This window comes from Rattus norvegicus, chromosome 8 (assembly GCF_021556685.1).
Source record: "Rattus norvegicus strain SHRSP/BbbUtx chromosome 8, alternate assembly SHRSP_T2T, whole genome shotgun sequence".
Lineage (NCBI taxonomy): Eukaryota > Metazoa > Chordata > Mammalia > Rodentia > Muridae > Rattus > Rattus norvegicus.
In genome coordinates this window covers 36,836,193-36,859,074 of record NC_141541.1, presented here as the reverse complement: position 1 = coordinate 36,859,074, position 22,882 = coordinate 36,836,193, and the positions used below count along the sequence as shown (strand labels likewise).

General features: G+C 42.7%; 1 protein-coding gene across 8 annotated transcripts in view; it reads right to left on the bottom strand.

The window, feature by feature from the left end:
• Arhgap32 (Rho GTPase activating protein 32) overlaps positions 1-22,882 on the bottom strand; it is a 257,921-nt gene that overhangs the window by 117,643 nt on the left and 117,396 nt on the right. For all 8 annotated transcript variants that reach the window (XM_087561825.1, XM_087561827.1, NM_001427098.1 and 5 more), the window contains 1 exon segment: positions 21,083-21,191. In XM_087561825.1, coding sequence (XP_087417951.1) covers positions 21,083-21,187 — 105 coding nt within the window. In that variant the 5' untranslated portion in view covers positions 21,188-21,191.

The following is a 22,882-nucleotide window of genomic DNA, read 5'->3' as shown; positions in this document are numbered from 1 at the left end:
GAGTGTATACATGTATGAGAGAGTGGGTAAATATGTGAGAGTACACTTTGAGTGTGTGTGTGTGTGTGTGTATGAGAGTGTTCATGTATGAGAAAGAGTGTTGTGTGTAATAAAGTATGTGTGTGAGAGAGTACACATGTATAAGAGTGTGTAAATATGTGAGAGAGTACACTTCGTATGAGTGTGTGTGTGTGTGAGAGAGAGAGAGTAAATATAAAGTAAGTAAATATAAAGTAAATATAAAGAAACACACTGTTCCCTCCTTGGCTGTGACACCACACACTTTTTATCTCTGGTCTGGGCATTGGTGAAAACTGTGCTGTCTGTCACTTTCCCACCACTGTTGGCTACAGGGCTGTTATCGCTTGGAGCCATCTGTTGATGTTTCTGGTCATTGTGAAGCATCCCCCTTTGCTACTTTCTTCTCTCTTCTGTTATGGATAGAAGATGAAAACTGTGCAATCAATTAATATATTCAGTGAAATAAAAATGTAGACCACAAAGTCAGTGTCTCTAAGCCAAGGAAACAAAACAAGCTCTAAGACTTCAAGACAGATGAGGCAACCGTTGGGGCAACTTCACACAGAAGCTGGTTGAGTAATGGTTTCACTGGGCACCAGGCTATAGGTCAAATGCTGTAGAACTCAGCTTGTAGGCCCCCATAACCTCTACTGGATTGTGGCCATGTTTGGTCAGAGTTGGGTAGCTGCCTGAACATTGTGGCTCACGGGCCTAAAGTATGTACCAGATGGCCCTTTAAGAATAAGTTTGCCAACTTGTCTAGTAGGTGACTCCCTTTTCTAAATGTTTTTATGTGGGTATTTAAAGGTATTTTGGCATGGGAATAACCGATGAAGGATAAGAACTGGTAAGATAATACTGGGTACAGGGAGGGGGACCGTGAGAGGAAGCCTGGGAAGCTTGAGCTAAGGCTAGAAGCCCCGGAGACCCTGAAGGGACGATAGGAGCTTCACCTGCTCCCAGCACCAGGCCCCTGTCACACAGCAGCAGCCCATAGAGAGGTCTGTGACCATCAGTCACCTAGGGGCAATACCCCAAGCCCTTCCACGTGTAGATGAGGCATCCCTAACATCTCAGACCAAGACAATAGGGAGCACCTACTGTCAGACCCCAGCACACCCCAAAACTGGATATAAGATCCTATGTAGAAGGGATAAAGGAGTGTGTAAGGTTTACTCCATCAGCTGAGAGTGTCTGTCATAGGAGCTGTAACCCTGTCAGGTAAGAGAACTACTGCTCTCCTGAAACTTTCGTCACCAGAAGCTCCCCTGCCCTGCCCTTGCAGGCCAGCCAGTCTTCCGCTGGCTCGACCTGGCTTGCTCGACCTGGCTTGGCTCAATGCAGTGCAGTCAGTGCAGCCACATCTCATAGCAACAGCAACAGGCGGCAGCAGCATGGGGACAGGGGCAATTCCCTTCCCTGCTCACACCCTTTTCCCTTCGCTTGAACCTCCCACTTGGCCAGGCCAGAGATCTCTGCAGATAGCCTCTGGTATACAGGTCTACACTTGGGGTTGTAAAACAACTTTTTTATGAGGGGAAAATAATACTAGGTCAAATAACACAAGAGATTTATATATGGGTTGAGTGGATCCAAAGAACAACTGGGAGGTGGATTTTTAACGCGTTGCTTAGGAATACTGTGGCTGGCCAGTGCAGAAGTTTGAGTAATGCCCTCAACCTCAAACATTCTAATGCTTACTCAAAGGGAGTGAACTCTTTGATAGGTTTAGAAGAACTAGGAGGTGTAGTCATGTTGGAGGGAAGTATGCCCCTGAGGACCTAAACTACTTGATTTAAAAAATAAAAAGTAAAGACAGATTTCTGTTTACCAGGAACCTCCCTTAAGCTACCACCCCCCAAAGGGCAACAGCCTCAGACATTAATTCCTGGTCAATCTGAATGGCCTGTATCAGCTCACAGACACTGCCATGCTGAAGATCTTCTCTCTGGAAATTTAACATCCAATAAGTCTTTCTTTATACCCATGGAAAGATGTAATGAGGAGAATTCACTGAATGCTTACACACATTTTGTGCTGAACCCCAGGAAAGCCTCTGCTTATTCAGTAGGAATCCTTCTGTTTAGCTGGCCAAAGTCCTTCTGTTTAGAACAATGTCACCAGCACTGCCAGTGGGGGTGGGAGTATGGGGTTGGGGGTTACCTTGAACCTAAGTAGTATCCATGGTTAGGAAGAACTTTAAAAGGTCCCCTTAAAAGATGTAACAGAAGAATAAGATAAGACTTTGATGAAGACATCACTAAAGATAAGATCTAACACACAAACAAGAATATGAAGTAGTCCTGGATGGAGATGAGTATCACAGGAGCAGAGAGCATCTTGTGGGATTCCATCAGATATGCAAAAGAATGCAAATATAAAACATCCATGTTGCAGGATTTCCTGTATGGAATAATAGATACTTCTGACAGAAATGTGTAGGGCAGAGACTGAAGGAAAGGCCATCCAGACTGAAGGGGACTGCCACACATGGGGATCCATCCCATATGCACTCACCAAACCCAGTCACTATTGGGGATGCTGAGATGAGCTTGCTGACAGGAGCCTGGTATGGATGCCTCCTGAGAGGCTCTGCTGGAGCCTGAAAAATACAGAGGTGGATGCTCGTAGCCAACCATTTGACTGAGAATGGGGTCTCCAATGGAAGAGTTAGAGAAAGGACTGAGGTAACTGACAGGGTTTGCAACCCCTTAGGAAGAACAACAATACCAACCAACCAGACTCCCCAGAGCTCCCAGGGACTAAACCACCAACTAAAGAGTACACATGGAGCAACTCATGGCTCCAGCCACATATGTAGCAGAGGATTAGCCTTGTCAGGCATCAATGGGAGGAGAGGCCCTTGGTCCTGTGAAGGCTCAATGTCCCAGTGTAGGGGGATGCCAAGGCGGGGAGGTGGGAGTGTGGGGGGGAGCACCCTCATGGAGGCAGGGGGTGGGATAATGGGATGGAGTTTTCTGGAGGGGAAACTGGAAAGGGGAAAACATTTGAAGTGTAAATAAAGGAAACATCTAATAAAAGAAAAAAAAAAGAAAAGGTAGACTGAGAGGCATTCAAGAGCTTCCTGAATTTTACATAACATTCTATGTTTAAATCTTGATCTTGTGGGGTTGGGGATTTAGCTCAGTGGTAGAGCGCTTGCCTAGCAAGCGCAAGGCCCTGGGTTCGGTCCCCAGCTCCGAAAAAAAGGAAAAAAGAAAAAAAAAAAGAAAAAAAATCTTGATCTTGTTCATATATCAATAAAACAAGTAAAAATTATATATATATATAGTGTGTAAATATGTGATATGTATGATTTTATATGTATATACATTTTATATATGTGTGTATATATGTCATTATTACATATGGAGAAATTACTTCCCATATGTAAACTGGGATTCCATTAAAAGATAAATAAAAATTAAATGGTGAAAAAGAAGACAACAGTAAAATAGAAAATTATAAGCCAGTTGCACAACAGCAAAACAAATTTATTTTATTAATAAAAATACATCATAATCAATTGTTCCAGAAATATAAGAGGGATATGATATTTCTAAATCTATGTGTATTTTTCAGTCTTAATTATAAGTAAAATGAATGGGGTAAACATTACGATACAGACATAATATGTAATTTATGTGATAAAACTCAACATGTCTTCATGCTGAGACTGTCTGGTGGCGTTTACGGCTGAGGCTTGGAAGCTGAAGCCACTCATGTCCGTCCCATCACGTCCTGCCGAGCCAGGACGACTGATTTTCTTTTCTGCCATTTTCATCTTACGTTGGCAAACACAAATGGTCACCTGCATAAAGGGCTACTCTCTTCTGAGATTATGTCTAGTAACTAAGAATCGGAGACAATATAGATTCCTATTAGCACGGGACCAGACAAGCACAGTAATGCTGCGTCCATGCAAGGGACTCACCACGGCTGCAAAGCAGTCAGGAAGACTCATCTACCGCCGTGAGGGGTCTTCACCATGCTACCTCGAAAACAGTAAAAATGGCTTTGCACGTGTGTTTCACTTTAAAAAAAAAATAGAAGAGCAGGCAAAAAACTAATTTAAATGTTTACCAACGGGGAAGACAGAAAAAAGGAAAAAGGACAGACTGTTCCTATTTTGAGATCTTGAGGCCACGTAAGTGAGTTAAATAACAGTAAAAATAAATTAAAATGGGAAAAAGCAGCGCCCTCTAAAAATAGAGAATGAAATAAAACGAATGATCCTAATTATATGTTAGCGGCTAGGCAGAGAGGGAATACTTCAAGTGCAATAAGAAGACAGGATGTCCCCCCAAGGCTATTTCCTAGAAGTAGAACAACCTGCTTTCTATAAAGCCCACATTCTCATTTGCAAATTATTACGGGTATGAGCTGGGCCGGTGAGATGGCTCAGCACAAGCCTGCCCTCCCGAGGTCAATCCCCAAAGCTCTGTACAGGAGAGAACCAACTCCCCAAAGCTGTCCTCTGACCTCCACATGCATGCCACGGCACACGCGTGCCTGTTCTCGACGCACACATCAAACACAAGCATGAACACAGTAACAGGCGATAAGGTTGAATTCAGAAATGAAATAAAAATAGAAGATTAAAGCAAAACAAGCAACCACTAATGTCACTGAAAGCCTAATGTCTTCAGTGTAAGAAACAGTAATACAGAACTGAGGACTCTGGAGAGACATCCGTAGTCCTTTCTGCTGTGCTGTGAGAACGGTGTGCGCACGCGCTTCCCCACAGCTCGGCGACAGGACTGACAAGTGAGAAGGCCTTGAATCTCGGCCACGGCAAGGCGCTTACCTGAGTGTGTGGGAAGAACCCACTGATGAGGTTTTGAACTGAGTTCTACATGAAAACACGGCTGAGAGCTGACGAAACGCTGAACGTAAAGTGTCAGCCGCTGCACGAGGATGCGTAACAGGAAAGCCCCACGGCTTTCATCCTGCTCCAAACACTCTTATGAAAGATATAAAGAGCACATGTCATGCTCATCGACTGTAGAGAAATACTGGAAGGGGGAGGGACACTGAATGCTGCAGGTGAAGAACTCAAACGGCTGCAAGGCCCACTGAGACGAACGCCACGTACACCGAGAGTCAAACAAAGCCCTAAATCCACGTCGAAAGTCCCGTTGAGTAAGGATGGGGTTGGGGAGCAGGCCTCCCTTGACAAGAGTTCATGTAACATGAACTGAGGCCAGAAATCTACCAGCAGCTTAATCTAATTCGGAGGGATTTTCTTCCAGTAAAAAGCCAGTACAGTCTTTAGAAACACAAGTCTACACCAAGACAACACTTGCTGCTCTACGGTCTGAGCCAGTTAAACGATAAGGAACAACCGACCCATTCGAGAACGACATAATTTTATGTGGAAAAACCTGCGAAACTGAGAAAACAATGTTTTGCCCTGTCCGCTTTAACTGCCAGCCGCCTAATCCCCTGAAAATGACCCTGCCGCCCTCACACTGAGGCAGATGATAGGAGAGTCGTTCAAGTAACCAATTTTGGTGACCACCTATGCATATAAAGTGGTTGGTAGTGCTGCCCGGCGAGCTGCAACGTCATCCAGCAGTGATGGAGTGCGCCACGTTCTGAAGTAGACAGGAAAGCCACATCGACAGTCGCTCCCCCAGCACAGACTCACCCACTCTGCATGTCTCTGGGTGGGAATCTCCTCCCACACATAGTGAACTCCCTACTGGCATGTCCCAGAACACTAACAGGCATTAACAGGCTTTAAAACTTTTATTCTTTGAGAATAAAATACATGAATGTAATGTTTTTGAAAATATCTAATCTCCTCGGCCCCTCCACTCTTTTGAAAGGAGAAAAATGCACTGTGTGGAAAGTGCTTAACGTGTCATAGAACTGAAAGAAAAATGGCCCAGCTTCCCCACTGCAACAAAGAAACCGAGGCCAAGAAAGAAGCAGCAGTTTGGACACTGTTAGTCACAATATTTTAATTAAATTGGCAAGTAATTTGGGGATTTCTATACCCTTTAGTGGGCAATTCTGTTTTAAGAATAAAAAAAAAAAAGTATCATCATTTGCTAAAGTAAAAAATATAAAATAAATTTAGGAGTTATGTTTTATGGGATATTATATAATCATCAAATACATTTGATACTAGTTTTTAAATTCTTTTTTATCATCTTTTTTTACTTTTTTTTTTTCTCTTTTTTCTTTTTTTCAGAGCTGGGGACCGAACCCAGGGCCTTGCGCTTGCTAGGCAAGCGCTCTACCACTGAGCTAAATCCCCAACCCCTTTTTTTACTTTTATTATCTTTACGTGCAAGTATGTGTGTGTGTGTATGTGGGAAGTGTGCAGATGAGTACAGTATCCTAGAAGGCCCGAGGCCTGGCATACCCTGGAGCTGCAATTACAGTGTTGTGAGCTATCATACTGTCCTGGGAATGGAACTCAGGTACTCTGGAAGGGCAGCAGCAAGTGCTGAGCCTCCTCTCTACCCTCATAGCACTGTTTTCCGTTAGCAGTAGCAATATACTAAATATATAAATTACCCCAAGCAATTGGTTTCATGAATACTGAAGGATTTAAAATTCTGTGTTATGCCTATTTTCACCAACTAATATCAAATATGGTAAGTACATTAAGATGTTTAGAAGCAAAGGAAAACATGCAATGCTACTGTGGGAAAAATGCTAAAACAAGCCCTCGGCCCACTTCTCCCTCACTTCATCCATCAGGGAGCTTCAGTGAACTGGTTCTGCAGATGGACATAAGGGCTCAGACCAGTCAGACCTGGAACAGCAGATTTACTGGTACAGTAATTCACAGTAGATTTCGTCAAGCTAATAATAATAATAACAGAGATCAAAGTCTTCTTCTTTAAGGTTCCTGCTGGCTTTGAAGGCAGGAAGGGCCTCTTGAGAGTAATTCAGACCACTTACAGGAACAGAGACACGCTCCTCTCTGACAGCTAGGAAGGAAACCTGGACCTCACACCTAGGATCACAGGAACTAACTACCTTCTGCCCTCCACGTGACCAAGGCAGGAAGCTAACTGCCCCGTGGCATCTCCAGATGAGAGCCGAGCCCCGTGGCATCTCCAGATGAGAGCACAGTGGGTGCTAGCTTCTGTGTTTTGGGACCCAAAGCAGAAAACATTCCACTAGCCCAACCTACAGAACAAGAAATAATAAACGACAAGGATGTTCAGCCCTAACCATGTGATAAAACTATCTGAAAATAAGTTAGAAAATATGGTCTCAGGTTGCCATTTCCCACTTTTACTTTCTGAAGATTCCATTTGCCTCTTATATTTAGCACTAGAAGGAGAGAGCACAGCCACTTTTAAACTAATTCATGAATATTATTTCTTGATAATCATTAAAATTACATTTCTGCCTAAAATATAGATAAGAGGAAAGTGTGTGATATCTTTAACTGTTGAAAAAGGTAAATGAAATCCTAAGAGTCGTCTCTATGTGACAGAGCTGCACCTAAACAACCAGTCACAGCCAGGCTGTGCTGGCTGATTCCAGCTTGAACAAGCTGTAGTCATCTGGGAGGAGGTAACCGGAATTGAGAAAATGCCTCCCAGTAAGGCTGGGCTCTCAGCGGGACTGTAGAGCATTTTCCTAATCAGTGACTGAGGAGGGAAGGCCCAGCCCGATGTGGGTGGTGTCATCCCTGGGCTGGTCCTTCTGGATTCTATAAGAAAGCAAACCCAAGAAGCCTCAGAGAGCAGCCAAGTAAGCAGCATCCTTCCAAGGCTGCTGCACCAGTTCCCGACTCCAGGTTCTCTTGAGTTCCTGTCCTGACTTCCTTTGAAACTATGAGTGAAACACGCCCTCTGCTCCCCAGTTGCTTTTGGTCACAGTATTCATCACAACAATAGTAACCCCAGGGGCACATGCCTACTGTATTCCCAGTATTCAGGAAGCTGAGACAGAAGGATCATAAGATAGAGAACAGACGGGGCTAAATATACAAGAAACAGCCTGTAGTGGTTTGAACAAGCAACAGCCCCATACATTCAGGCATTTGAACATGAGGTCCCAGACTGGTGGGGCAGTTGAGGGAGATCATAGAACCTTTAGGGGGTGTGGCAGTGTTAGAGGGAATAGGTCACTGGGGGCAGGTTTTAATTGTTTGTAGCCTTGTCCTCTTCCACCTCACGCTCTCAGCTTCCTATGTGATCAAAGGTGAAAAGCGTTTTAACTGCCTGCTCCCATGCCTTCCATGTCATTATGGACTCCCTCTCTGGAACTTAGGAAAAAACTACTCTTCTATAAGATGCTTTTGGTCAAGCTGTTTTATCACAGTAATAAATTACCTAGTTCAGTGTCCAAGAAAGAAAGAAAGAAAGAAAGAAAGAAAGAAAGAAAGAAAGAAAGAAAGAAAGAAAGAAAGAAAGAAAGAGAGAAAGAGAGAGAGAAAGAAAGAGAGAAAGAAAGAGAGAAAGCCAGCCTGCAAAGTACTATATATCTATATAATCTACTAGATAAATGAGATTTTAATATAAAATTTATGCTATCATGAAAAGACAACAAGAACGTATACATAAGGTATCTCTGAAATGATAAATGTTTACAGATACCTTTGAAGAAATCTTTAGTCTAATATTGTCCCACTTCTGACAAAGGAACAAAAGATAACAAGGAAAATTTAATAATTATTCTAATACCTTAGAAAATAAACACATTGAACATGGAGGATATTATAATAAGTGACAGTGCCAATATATGATGCATCCTTAGTGGATAAGTAGAAAGAATAATGTAGCATGCTTTGAATATTTTCAGAAGAACTTGGATACAAAATATACATAGCAGAAACAGACAACACAACAGTAATAACTTTCTTCACTTATTCAAGAGGCTTGACAATTTAATATTATCCAGGAAAATTATCCCCATGCAGTCTGGACAAAAAACAGACTTTCCTACATCTGAATATCATGAGTTCCTGTGAAAACTTCCAAAAACAGCCACAATTACTCAAAAGACACTCACTAAGACTCTGACTGCTGCCCGGAGTTCTCTCCTAAAATTCTGTCGAGCATTACTGAGTGTATCCCACTTGATAACAACTGGCAGATTTACTAACATGCACTAACAAGCTTGTTACCGTGACAATCTAGCCAGGTGGGGTGGTACTCAACTTTAACCAAGAGGTGGAAGCAAGCCTCTCTGTGGGGCCAGCCTGGTTACACGGTATACATTGTTAAGAGGGGAAGGGAGGGGAGAATGAAGGAAGGAAACATTTAGAGTTCTAGGAGATAAATAATGGTGGTAGGTGTATTTTCTAATGTCTGGACACCACAGACTAGGCCCAGCAACACACCAGCTAATAAATCACCCAGACTCCTCCACAGCCAAGCACTGAAAACCAGAAGCAGAAATGGAAGGAGGCTGAAGGCAGGTTTAAGTCCCTGAACAATTTGTAAGCCAGACCAATGTCCTCAAATAAGATATGCTGCCCCTCCAGTGGGTCAACTCTCTATCTTTACATGACACCAAAAGTGCGAGAAAGCCAGGGTAACTGGAGCCACGGCGGCTGGGAATGGCGACGAAGCCAGATGCTCTGCAGCAGAAGCTGCCTTCAGGTTCACTTCTAGTAACATCTCGGAGACCCAGTTAACAGCAAGGGAAGTCATTCAGAGGCAAAGTTTAAAGTAACTTTTCTTTTTTAATTCTTTTTTTCGGAGCTGGGGACCAAACCCAGGGCCTTGCGCTTGCTAGGCAAGTGCTCTACCACTGAGCTAAATCCCCAACACCTAAAGTAACTTTTAAAATTAGCAAGCACCATTATCACAAATCCTCTGCTAGGCAACAGCTAGTGAATCAACCCAAATTATCACATTTACATAGTAGCGATTTTATCCTTTTTTATAACTGAGACTCGGCTTCTCCGTCCCTTCTTACGTCACTCCATTTGCCATAGTGTCCTGGATTAATTCTGCTTCTTCAGATTAGACCTCGTCCCAATAATACATGATATAATTTCATCATGAACTTTATAAAAGATTCTAAGAAAAGAGAGCGATATACTGAAACCTTTACCAGCATTTATTCGGATGTGGAGGTGTGCACACAAGTACGTGGGGGAATTACTAAGCTCTCACCTGTGTGTGCATGCCGTGGAGGGCAAGGGTTAGGCTGAGGTGACATCTGGGATTGCTCTCCACTTGGTTTTTGAGACATGGTCTCTCACTGACCTGGAAAACACTGTTTCACCTAGACTGCCTGGGCAGCAGGACTCCAGGTTCCACTCGTCTCTTCCTGTCTTTATCCCATGTGCTGGAGTTAAGGCAGCACATTCTGCTTTAAAGTGAATCCTGGGTGTCTGAACTCAGGTCTGCATGCTTGAGCTGCAAGCAATTTACTCACTTAGCCACATTCCCTGCCCAAGAGACTTTGTTAAAATAGCTTTTCTTCAATGATACTAGAAAGTAATAGTGATCTATTCTGTGATAAATTACACACTGCACATTAGTTCCACTAAGTAAAAGTAAAGCATGTGTATATACACACACACATAAACACACTCCAAAAAGATAAAAAAAAAAATCACCTCTTCATCGATTGCTCTAAAAAAATAATCCAGCTCTTCTATCCAAGTTGTAGGAATGTAAGCAATACAAGAGAAAATGATGAAGTTCAAAGGGCTGTCTGTGACAACCTTTAAAGAGGAATGGATACAGAAAATGTGGTCCATCTACACAACGGAGCACTGCTCAGCCATCAAAAACAATGACTTCATGCAATTCATAGGCAGATGGAATGAACTAGAAAATATCATCCTGAGTGAGGTAGCCCAATCACAGAAAAACACACATGGTACGCACTCATTGATAAGTGGATATTAGCCCAAAAGCTCGAATTACCCCAGATGCAATCCACAGACCACAGGAAGCTCAAGAAGAAGGATGAACAAAATGCAGATGCTTCCACTCCTTCTTAAAATGGGGAAACAAAAATATCCATAAGAGGGTATATAGAAGCAAAGCTTAGAGCAGCGACTGAAGGAACGGCCATTCAGAGTCTGCCCCACATGTGGCCCATACATATACAACCACCAAAAGGATGAAGCTAAGAAATGCATGCTGACAGGAACCGGATGTAGATCTCTCCTGAGAGACACAGCCAGAGCATGTCCAATACAGAGGTGAAGGCTAGCAGCAAACCACTGAACTGAGAACTGGACTCCCATTAAAGGAGATAGAGAAAGAACTGAAGGAGCTAAAGGGGTTCAAGATCCCATATGAACAACAATGCCAACCAACCAGAGCTCCCAGGGACTAAACCACTACCCAAAGGCTATACATGGACTGACCCATGGCTCCAACTCCATATGGCCTTGTTGGGCACCAATGGAAGGAGAAGCCCTTGGTCCTGCCAAGGTTGGAACCCCAGTGTAGGGTAATATCAGGGGGAGGGGAACACCGTTATAGAAGAAGGGGAGGGGAATGGGATAGGGGGCCTAAGTCCAGGAAACTGGAAAGGGAATAACATTTGCAATGTAAATAAAAAATATCCAATAGAAAAAACAAAATCAAAATAACAAAAACAAAGTACCAATAAATCTCACTATTGTTTTAAATGAAAGGAGGAGAAAAAACAGAAAGCAATGAAGAAACCTTGTATTAATGTCTGTATTAATGTAGTTTGCTATCTGTTGTGAAAAAACACTGGCCACCACCAACTTGGGATTTGTTTCATCTTACAGGGTAGTTTATCGGCAAAGGAAGCCAAGGCAGGAGCTCAAGAAAGAACCTGGAGACAGACTAGCTTGCTTCCTTGGGATTATTCAGCTCCCTTTCCGGTGTAGCCCAAGCACACCTGCCTAGTAACAGCACCGCCCACAGTGGGCTGGGTCCTCACATGTCAATTAGCAAGTAGGACAATGCCCCACAGACACACCTACAAGTCATCTTGTTTGGAAAATCTCTTGTGAACTATGTAAAGCTTGTGTTTGTATCTTCAGTTTATAAACATCTTCTCCATCACCTCTGATTGGATTAATGAAGAGATGGCCTATAGCAAAGCAGGAGAGGAAAGGCAGGTTATCTGGGCAGAAAGAGGCGCTCTAGGAATGAGTCAGGAGGCGGGAGATTTGCCACCAGAGGCAAAGGAGGAAACATGTGCTGGTGCTGAGGAGAGGTAATGAGCCATGTGGCAGAACGTGAATTAGTATAAACAGGTTAATTAAGTTATAAGAGCTAGTTGGAACAAGCCCAAGCTAATGCCAAGCTCCCATAATTAATAAAACACATCTCCATGTCGTCATTCGTGACAGTCTGGAGGTACCATCTGATCAAGACACTCAGCAACTAAAGTTTCCTCTTCTCGGGTGACTTCCCACAGACTCGAGTTTGTATCAAGTTGACAATCTAGCCAGCACAATGTTCAAAAAGTAAAATGAAAAGTTCGGTGTTTTACAGGAAAAAGGCATTTCTTTGGACAAAGAATAGCTCTTTCCCTTACCAGAAAATATTTACTGAAAACAAAGCAGTAACTAAACATAATTAAAGGCTCTACTCGCACAGCTCACATTGCAATGGGGAAGCAAACAATCACATAACATTCCAGTATTTGTAAGCGATACAGAGAAAATTAGAACAGAAACAGAGGGAAGTGCAGGGGTCACACATGAATAAAGGCCTCTAAAACTGAGGACCTGAGCCTTGCGGTGACCTGGGAAAAAAGGCAAAGGGGCACACAACGGTGTGGGCACAAATATGCAATATCCACACGTGTCATCTACAACTCATTTTTGGTATTTCTAATACTGAACATAAAATAATACCAAAATTCTAGTGTGGTGGCATCAAAATGGTGGAGGAACACAAGCGAGGTGGTTTAGAAGGTTTTCTCTGGGGTGTGACCTAAAGGTCAGCACCCCCGAGGATTGTGTAAGAGTCAAAGTGAATGGAGTAATACAACCAAGGAGGAAAGGACTTTAAACTACCTGGCTCGTAACAATACACGATGTTTGATACGGGTGATAAAATAAGTCAGTGGGTTAACCTAGACAATGAAGCTGAACAAGGGAAGGCTCTTTCTTGCAAGAAGTTCCAAAGATGAGATGTGTAAGTCTGTAGTTCATGATGTGCACATGTTCTTGGGCGTGAGGGGCATGGAGGCCACATCCACTGTAGCGGCAGTGAAGATGTGGGAAGGACCAACCATAAAGAAAAGCATGGAGCTGTAGATGCCAACACTTACAGTGGGAGGGAAACGCACCTGAAAAGTATAGCCTTTATGAAGAGTGTAAGCCTGGGGCTGGGGCGGGGAGCGTGCTGTGTCTTTAAGAGGTGGAGGGGATGGAGTGCACATGTGCAGAGCTGACAGGACTACGTACACTGGCTGTTTGCCTTAATTTTAAAACTCTGGTATTTCAGCAAATGGAATTGTATCTTGTTTTCAGAGATATAGACCTTAACAGCTATTTATACACCGACTATCTGTTTTCTTATCAATAGTTTCATTTGTTCCAACATGAACCGACCTGCTTCAGGCGAATTGCTGACCACATATTAATTTTAATGACTGAAAAGTAAGTGGAAGTGGAAATGTTCCTGACAGAAAGTATTAAAACGGCATGCTCGTCAAAAGTCACACTGCTGCCTGGCACGCTCCAAGCTGTACCATGAAATCCAGCAGCACCTTGGGTCCCGAGTGCACTGAAGCATTATGTTTTTAAAATACCAATGCTCACACATGTCACATATTGTTTGGTCTGGGTATTTATTTCAAATACTGAACCTAGAATGAATAACAAAACCATTAAAGCTGAAGGAACATAAGTGAGATAGTCAAGGTGTTCAAAACTGGGAAAAACAAAACAAACAAAAACCTCCAACACACACACTCTCTCTCTCTCTCTCTCTCTCTCTCTCTCTCTCTCCCCCCCTCCCTCTCCCTCCCTCTTTCTCTCTCTCCCCAGCTGTTTTATGTTAGAGTTTAAAAGACCCTAATAAGGCAATTACTAAATAATCTCGATGCTAATTACAAATAATTTATTTTTGGCAATTTAGAAAGGTTCTACTTCTGTATTTTTGTGTGTTTGTTTAGTTCAGTGGTTTTGTTTCATCTGGTTTTATGAAGTGGGGGTAGGTAGGCTCTTACTATGTTGCCTAGGCTGTCCCCCAAATTCTAGACTCAAACAAACTTCCAACTCAGTTTCCTAAGTTGCTGAGACTCTGGGCAGCATGTCTAGATTTGATTTTTAACTTTGTGAGAGGGATTCCGTGTGTGTGTGTGTGTGTGTGTGTGTGTGTGTGTGTGTGTGTGTGTGCACACCTGTGCAGGCGCACTTGTACCCATGTGTAGAGGCCAGAGATCACATCAGGTGTTTTCCTCAGTTGTTCCCCACCATAACTTCTTTGAGACAAGCTCTCTCTCTGAACCTAGATCTCACCAATTTAGCTAGACTGGTGTTAACCAAACCAGCCTTTTTCTGCCTCCCTAGAGCTGTGTATGGATATAGCTCCCTAGTCCTGACTGAATGTGTACTGTTGACATGAGCGTGCACAGGGAAAGGACACTGAGGTCTCAGACTCTAGGAATGGAAAGGATGTTCACTGGCCAAAGTATGAATGTGCAGGAAACAGTATGAATGTGAGAGTATGAATGTGAGAGTATGAATGTGAGAGTATGGATGTGAGAGTATGGATGTGAGAGTATGGATGTGAGAGTATGGATGTGAGAGTATGGATGTGAGAGTATGGATGTGCAGAGTATGGATGTGAGAGTATGGATGTGAGAGTATGGATGTGAGAGTATGGATGTGAGAGTATGGATGTGAGAGTATGGATGTGCAGAGAGTGGATGTGCAGAGTATGGATGTGAGAGTATGGATGTGAGAGTATGGATGTGAGAGTATGAATGTGCAGAGTATGGATGTGAGAGTATGGATGTGCAGAGTATGGATGTGCAGAGTATGGATGTGAGAGTATGGATGTGCAGAGTATGAATGTGCAGAGTATGGATGTGAGAGTATGGATGTGAGAGTATGAATGTGAGAGTATGGATGTGAGAGTATGAATGTGCAGAGTATGGATGTGAGAGTATGGATGTGCAGAGTATGGATGTGCAGAGTATGGATGTGAGAGTATGGATGTGAGAGTATGGATGTGCAGAGTATGGATGTGAGAGTATGAATGTGAGAGTATGAATGTGCAGAGTATTAATGTGCAGAGTATGGATGTGAGAGTATGGATGTGAGAGTATGGATGTGAGAGTATGGATGTGAGAGTATGAATGTGCAGAGTATGGATGTGAGAATATGGATGTGAGAGTATGGATGTGAGAGTATGGATGTGAGAGTATGGATGTGAGAGTATGAATGTGAGAGTATGGATGTGAGAGTATGGATGTGAGAGTATGAATGTGAGAGTATGGATGTGAGAGTATGGATGTGAGAGTATGGATGTGAGAGTATGGATGTGAGAGTATGAATGTGCAGAGTATGGATGTGAGAGAATGGATGTGAGAGTATGGATGTGAGAGTATGGATGTGAGAGTATGGATGTGAGAGTATGGATGTGAGAGTATGGATGTGAGAGTATGGATGTGAGAGTATGAATGTGAGAGTATGAATGTGAGAGTATGGATGTGAGAGTATGGATGTGAGAGTATGGATGTGAGAGTATGGATGTGAGAGTATGGATGTGAGAGTATGGATGTGAGAGTATGAATGTGAGAGTATGAATGTGAGAGTATGGATGTGAGAGTATGGATGTGAGAGTATGAATGTGAGAGTATGGATGTGAGAGTATGAATGTGCAGAGTATGGATGTGAGAGTATGAATGTGAGAGTATGAATGTGAGAGTATGGATGTGCAGAGTATGGATGTGAGAGTATGGATGTGAGAGTATGGATGTGAGAGTATGGATGTGAGAGTATGGATGTGCAGAGTATGGATGTGAGAGTATGGATGTGCAGAGTATGGATGTGAGAGTATGGATGTGCAGAGTATGGATGTGAGAGTATGGATGTGCAGAGTATGGATGTGAGAGTATGGATGTGAGAGTATGGATGTGAGAGTATGGATGTGCAGAGAGTGGATGTGCAGAGAGTGGATGTGCAGAGAGTGGATGTGCAGAGAGTGGATGTGCAGAGTATGGATGTGCAGAGAATGGATGTGCAGAGAGTGGATGTGTAGACAGTGGATGTGTAGACAGTGGATGTGAGAGTATGGATGTGCAGAGAGTGGATGCACAGAGTATGGATGTGAGAGTATGGATGTGCAGAGAGTGGATGTGCAGAGAATGGATGTGCAGACAGTGGATGTGCAGAGTATGACTACGACCTTAGCTACAACCATGTGCAAAAGGCTCCTACAGCAGCTGCCTCTTCCAGGATGACTGTTCACATCCTCCTGACTCTGTTCCCCGCAGAGCGTCCTTACGGAGATTAGCTAACCAACTCCTTGCAGGTTACCATGCTTGATACAACGCTGAGTATCAGGGCTATGGGTCATCTCCACAGAAGCACACAGCTCACTTTTAGTTCCTTGGGTCTCTTAAGTGCCTTCTTCCCTGTGCTCCGTCAGGTTCCCAGCACCCTGCTACACTGGCCTCAGCAGCTGGGATCACAAGCAAGCATGACGACACCCGGATTTCAATGTGGGTGCATGGATCCAACTCAGGTCCTCAAACTTATGTGGCAAAAAGGGCTGCCAGCTTCACAGCCTCAGGACTGGATTTTTCAAAATAACGATTTTTTGTTAGCAATTGTGAAGAGTAGCTAATCATACCAGAAACAGAGTACTAATTTACAGTTTACTATTGCTTTGATTTTTACACTGTGTTTATATAAAATCCTTTAAATTCAAGAGTTTAGAAATTTCTGGATCTCTTTGAATGTTGACGAAAAGTGAACTTTCTCATTGCACCATTCAAATCACCATTAAGCATATTAATTTCTACATAAACTCAAAAACTAAGTAGAACTGCTTTAGAGAAAAATTCTCAAAGATTTCTCTCAATTTTTTTTTAAAGTGGTATTTCATTTGGGTAGTTGTTGAGAGAACAACCGTGCAAACTTCATTTTTACTCTGTATTTGGCGTGAACATGAAGTTCTAGAGGAAGGTTAGTAAAATACTGGCTCACTTTTCATCTCTGCATTTGATTTTCTTGTTTTAAATCTTTAGATTTATTTATTTTTAAGTGGATGAGTGTTTAGCCTGTATGTACGTCTATGCACAATGCACATGCCTGGTGCCCTCTGAGGTCCAAAATGGGTGTAAGATCCCCTGGAATTGGAGCTACAGATGGTTTGGAACTCCTATATGGGTGTTGGGAACTAAATTCAGGTCCTCTGGAAAAAAAATAAGTGCTCTTAATCACTAATCCTTCTCTGCAGCCCCCATTTTGTTTTTCCACATTGGAACTTGTATAACTCAGGCTGGCCTCTAACTTGCTACACAGCTGAAGATAACCTTGAACTTCTGACCCTCTTGACTCTACCTTGGGAATTCTGGGACTACATGTGGGGAGTCTCCATACCTGATTTTATGTGGTCCTGGGGGATCAAACTCAGGGCTTGACGCATGCAGGGCAAGTATGTAACCAGGTGAACTGCACCCTCACCCAGGCTCCTGTGACTTTTATCATTCAGAAATTCGATATTTATTGAATGTGATGTTTTTAATGGAAGGATTATAGCACCAACCCTCAAGGAACTTACACATGAGAAAACTAAGAATACTACGTGAGATTATAACAAGGAACCGATATATGTGATGTAGGAAGTAATTTCCACATGTACTCAGGTAAATTAATTAGCATTCTAACGACAGAATTCAGTAATTTTGTGTGCGTATTGAATGTAACACTTGAATACAGAGTGAGTGGACTACTACCAAAAAAAATGCTGCCTTTCTATTCACAGATTCGATGTAGATCTACGGGAAGTTATAAAACTATAAGGAAGAATTATGAAAGACAATAATAGGCAAACAAATTACTAAAACCCTTTCAATGGAATGCTGCTGCCCCCAGGAATTACTTGAATTAGTAATGGTCTTGAATTTTTTAACTATTTTAAACGTTGTAAAATGGAAGTCAATTTACAGAAAATTGAAAGTAATTCAAATAGTCTTGAGTTAAAAGAGATACAAATCGTGTCCATTGGAACAGAACGATTTGCATCCACTTGCATCCACTGTAGCACCACGGGTCTGTAAATGAAGCTGCTTCAGCTCTCTGAAGCAGTTTTAACAGCTGACCTCAAAAACGACAACTTGACGAGATCTGAAATCAACTGAAAGGCAAGGCGCTGGGTACCCCATGTGGCGTGTTCTCTTGATGAGACTAATCAAAGTGGAAGACCCAACCCAAAAGTGGGTGGCACCTTCCAATGGTGGCCCTGATATAAGAAGGTATTTCATGGTGAACTGAAAGCAAATTAATATGTTAAGCTATACACTCTACATATTCAATTCACAGAAAAACAACCTTGAAAAATCCAAGACAAAACCCCCTGTAAAACAGGTATCATCATCATCTAGAATTTCTTCACAGAATGACAAGCTTGTGACCTGAGTGGCTTCTCCAAGCCGCTCATCTGTTAGCTGAACAGGAAAACTGATTATCAATGAGGTCAACTCAATTACAGTCAACTGTAGCAGCCCAAGAAATCCATCCAGGAAACACAAACTGGCTTAATTCCACTTAGGGAAAAGTTGTTTGAAGATTTGATACAATCGCGGTTCGTTAAAAGAATTACAATAATAATAAGCAAGTTGTGCTCCTTCCTTCTTGATGAATGGAGCTGTAACCAACGCGGCTCAGGGGCTAGTGAGTTTGCAGATGAAGCCTTGGCCCCTGGGAGGGATTCGTGTGGGACATCTAGAGGACAGAATGCTCACAAATAACTGGAAGAAACATTAGTTCAATACAACCCAAGGGTAAAATTTACTAAGACACATTTTAACTGATTTGGGGGGAGAATATGTGTATTGCAGAAAAGGGCTTGGCTGGACATACTTCAACCTCTATACTGAACACTAAAATCTTTGGTATTTCTAAAGGAACATAACCTAAAATTACGGGGCAAAGCATAGCTTCTGGAGTCATGTGAAAGACTAGTAATCCTGGAGCCCTGTATGCTCACAAGCTACTGTATGTACTTCTCAAGCTATCACATACTGAGAAAGGAGACTGTTTCCTGCAAGTTTGCAGTGAAAATGAATTTCAGACTCAAGCTGTCCGCTCAGGGCAGTATAGTCAGACCTCAGTGAAGGTACAAAGTGGGTTTCCATATTACAGATGTTATTTACCTGGGGGATGGGGTGCTTCTAACTGAATCTTATTGAGAAGCAGTTAGTACGCAGTACAATGAGACATTAAAGGGAAATATAAGTAACAACTAATAACTCTATAAGCGCAAGTAACAAAATTCGATCAATTAACATCATAATCTTGGAGCTCAGTATAGCTTGGTGGTAGCGCGCTTGGCAGCCTTGGTTTTTAATGCACAGTTCAAGACACCATTATGCTTGTGACCTGATATCAGTAAGTTGCAAATCTATCTGAAGGAAGAGACCTTTTACAAACTGACTTTGTGAGTTCTCAGAGACCATCATGGATAGATGAATGTTTATATTATATTTTTTATGACAGGGATTATTAACTTTGAACTAAATTGAAAATAATATCATAGCTCATAAAAATAATTTCATTACTTTTACTAGTAGACCAAATTCTAAATTATTTTTAAATAAATTAAATGAGTAGCTGAAACAGACTTTCTGGAAAATTACATGGATAGTCTTGGTACTTATTTCTCAACTGCAGTGTTGACCCAGCAACTCAGTAAACTCCATGTTCTCAGGTTAATCGATTCAAAACCATGAAGTCATCTTTGACCTCTCCAGCTCACACTCTTTGCTCACAGTCATTAGTAAAAGTCATTCCTTTTAATCTATAAACTCTAACCAGTTCTCACTGTATCATCCCTCACTGGTCTCCTGTATTACTACAGCACCCCTCACTGGTCTCCTGTATTACTACAGCACCCTTCACTGGTCTCCTGTGTTACTCCAGCACCCCTCACTGGTCTCCTGTATTACTACAGCACCCCTCACTGGTCTCCTGTATTACTACAGCACCCCTCACTGGTCTCCTGTATTACTACAGCACCCCTCACTGGTCTCCTGTGTTACTACAGCACCCCTCACTGGTCTCCTGTGTTACTACAGCACCCCTCACTGGTCTCCTGTGTTACTACAGCACCCCTCACTGGTCTCCTGTATTACTACAGCACCCCTCACTGGTCTCCTGTGTTACTACAGCACCCCTCACTGGTCTCCTGTGTTACTACAGCATCCCTCACTGGTCTCCTGTGTTACTACAGCACCCCTCACTGGTCTCCTGTGTTACTACAGCACCCCTCACTGGCCTCCTGTATTACTACAGCACCCCTCACTGGCCTCCTGTATTACTACAGCACCCCTCACTGGTCTCCTGTGTTACTATAGCACCCCACACTGGCCTATATTACATAGCACCCCCTCACCAGTCTCTTGCTTCCTCTTTTGCCTCTTACTACTTACTAGCAATCTAGACTTCCTTTAATATGTCAAGCCAGATTCCGTCAGTCCTCAGCCCAAAGTCCTTCAGGGGTTAACAACCCCACGCAGCATATAGTGCCAAAGTCCTTGTCACTGGATCACAAGAACACACGGGATCTGTTTGTTCTCCGCTCCTCTCAGCCCATTTAATTAGAGCCCCACTCTATGTGTGTTTCCTCCAGCTTGCTTTTTAATTCTGACACAGCTTTTACCTGACTTCTTCTTCCACCACCTAACATGTTCCCACGTAAACACACCTGCCCCTTCACATTCTTTCACGTCTGCTTATAGTCCACCTTCTCACAACACCATGCAGCCCTTCTCCTGTAGCCGGCAATTGCTATCGCACACAGTATTCACCTCCTATGCACAGCACCACAACCAGCACCTGAAAGTACTCGATAAACGTACAAAGCAACAAAAACGACTGTACTGTTTCCTGCGGGTAATGCTGTTTCGGTCATCTTCACTTATACTTATACACATATGTATGCGGCTGAATTACCATTGCGCTAAGCGTTTCCTCCCAATCGGGCCGCTCTCGGGGGTGAACATTTCTATGTAGCTCTGGAACAAAATCATCCTCTTCAGAATGTATTGAGGACTTCATCTTCCTAGAGAGAGAAATATGAGAGATTTCTGTAAGAATTTCCATCTTTATGAAAGTTGTTTCAATGAACACAATCCAAAGGTGGCAGGGGTGGTGGGGGGGGGGAGTCTGATTTATGTGATTTTATGTTTAACTCAAAGAACTGGGGTGGCTAGTGGTGAGCCTTCATTTCCACACTGCCTTCCAGAGATCTGACATACCAAACACCTGCTGCGTGCCCCAGAAAATAACTGTGGTGATTATTATCCAAGGCCTGATTACATCTATTCAGCGTAATGTGAACCTCGAGGGTGATCTGTGACAGAAATCACCTACTCTGAAACAGTACCTACAGAACTGTGCAGAGCATTGGCAACCCTTCGAAATGGGTTGGCTCGGATGGTAAAGTGCTTACTCCACAAGCATGAGGACGTGATGCACATATTCCCAGTGATGAAATTAAAGCAAACTTGTAGTAGTACCTGTCTCTAATCCCCCCCCCCCCCGGTTTGTCCCAGAAGCTTATTGGCCAGCCAGCCTAGCTGCATTAAAGAGCTTCAGGGTCACTGAGAGACCATATCAAGAAGGGGATGGAGTGGGGGGTGGGGAGAGAGTAACTGAGGAAGATACAACTCTGGTCTCCACATGAATATGTACACATGTGCACACACATATGTGTGTGTGTGTGTGTGTGTGTGTGACTCAGGAAGAAATGAGTAACTTTTAGTTCCAATTTATGGAACAGAGTACATCCAATTAGCACCGTCAATGAGAGTAATTATGAATGTTACTCAAAGTCCATCAATGCACACATCTGAATGTAGGATTCCCAAGACTACAATCTTGGAGAGGAAGAAAAGACCAATAAAATAAATTATGCATTTAGTGTTTCTTATGGCACTAGAGATTTTTTTCCAAACAATTATAGATCCCACCTAGATTAGATGATATCCAATAAACCCCAAGATGCAAGCTCTTATCTAACTCAGATTTATAAATTATTGAAAAGAAAAGGCACTATATCCATTTATCATGGTCCATTTGTGAATTCTGCTCTGGATAGAGAAATCTGTAAGCAGCTCCACTTCTAGTCCAACAATAAATGGCAGAGAAAGGGCCATCGAGATGACTGAGTGGGAAAAGGTGCTTCTTCCCACCAAGCCTAATACCTTGAATTCTATCTCCCAGACCCACATAATGAAAGGATATAGCCTCCATGCATGTACTACAGCACGTGTACTCATGCACACACTGTGTGCCTGCACACATTTGAAAAATCAATAAATGTAATTAAAAACTGTAAGAGTATCCAAGGCAGATAAACTACAAAACAAACTTCCCTAGAACGCATCAGATAAAACAACTCATGGCAGGAAACAGGGAGAAAACAGAAATGAGAAACGTGGGCTTTTCCAAGATGAGTCACATCATAGGCAATTACTTGCCTGCAGTCAAGCAAGGAGGAAAAAAGACACAAGCTGCTAAGAAGCATTAATTTTTTATTAAGTTGCTTAAAATATTTATGTTTAATATGTTCGGGGGAATGAAAGAAAAATAGATAAAAGTGAAGATTTCAAGAGCGAACTGGAGTACAGAAACGCTAATGCTCACTCTAAGATGAAAGATTCATTAGACGCAGACCGGAGAGATGCACCAGTAGGTGAAGGTGCTTGCCCCATGCCTGATACCTGGGTTTGACCCCCAGGACCCTTATGG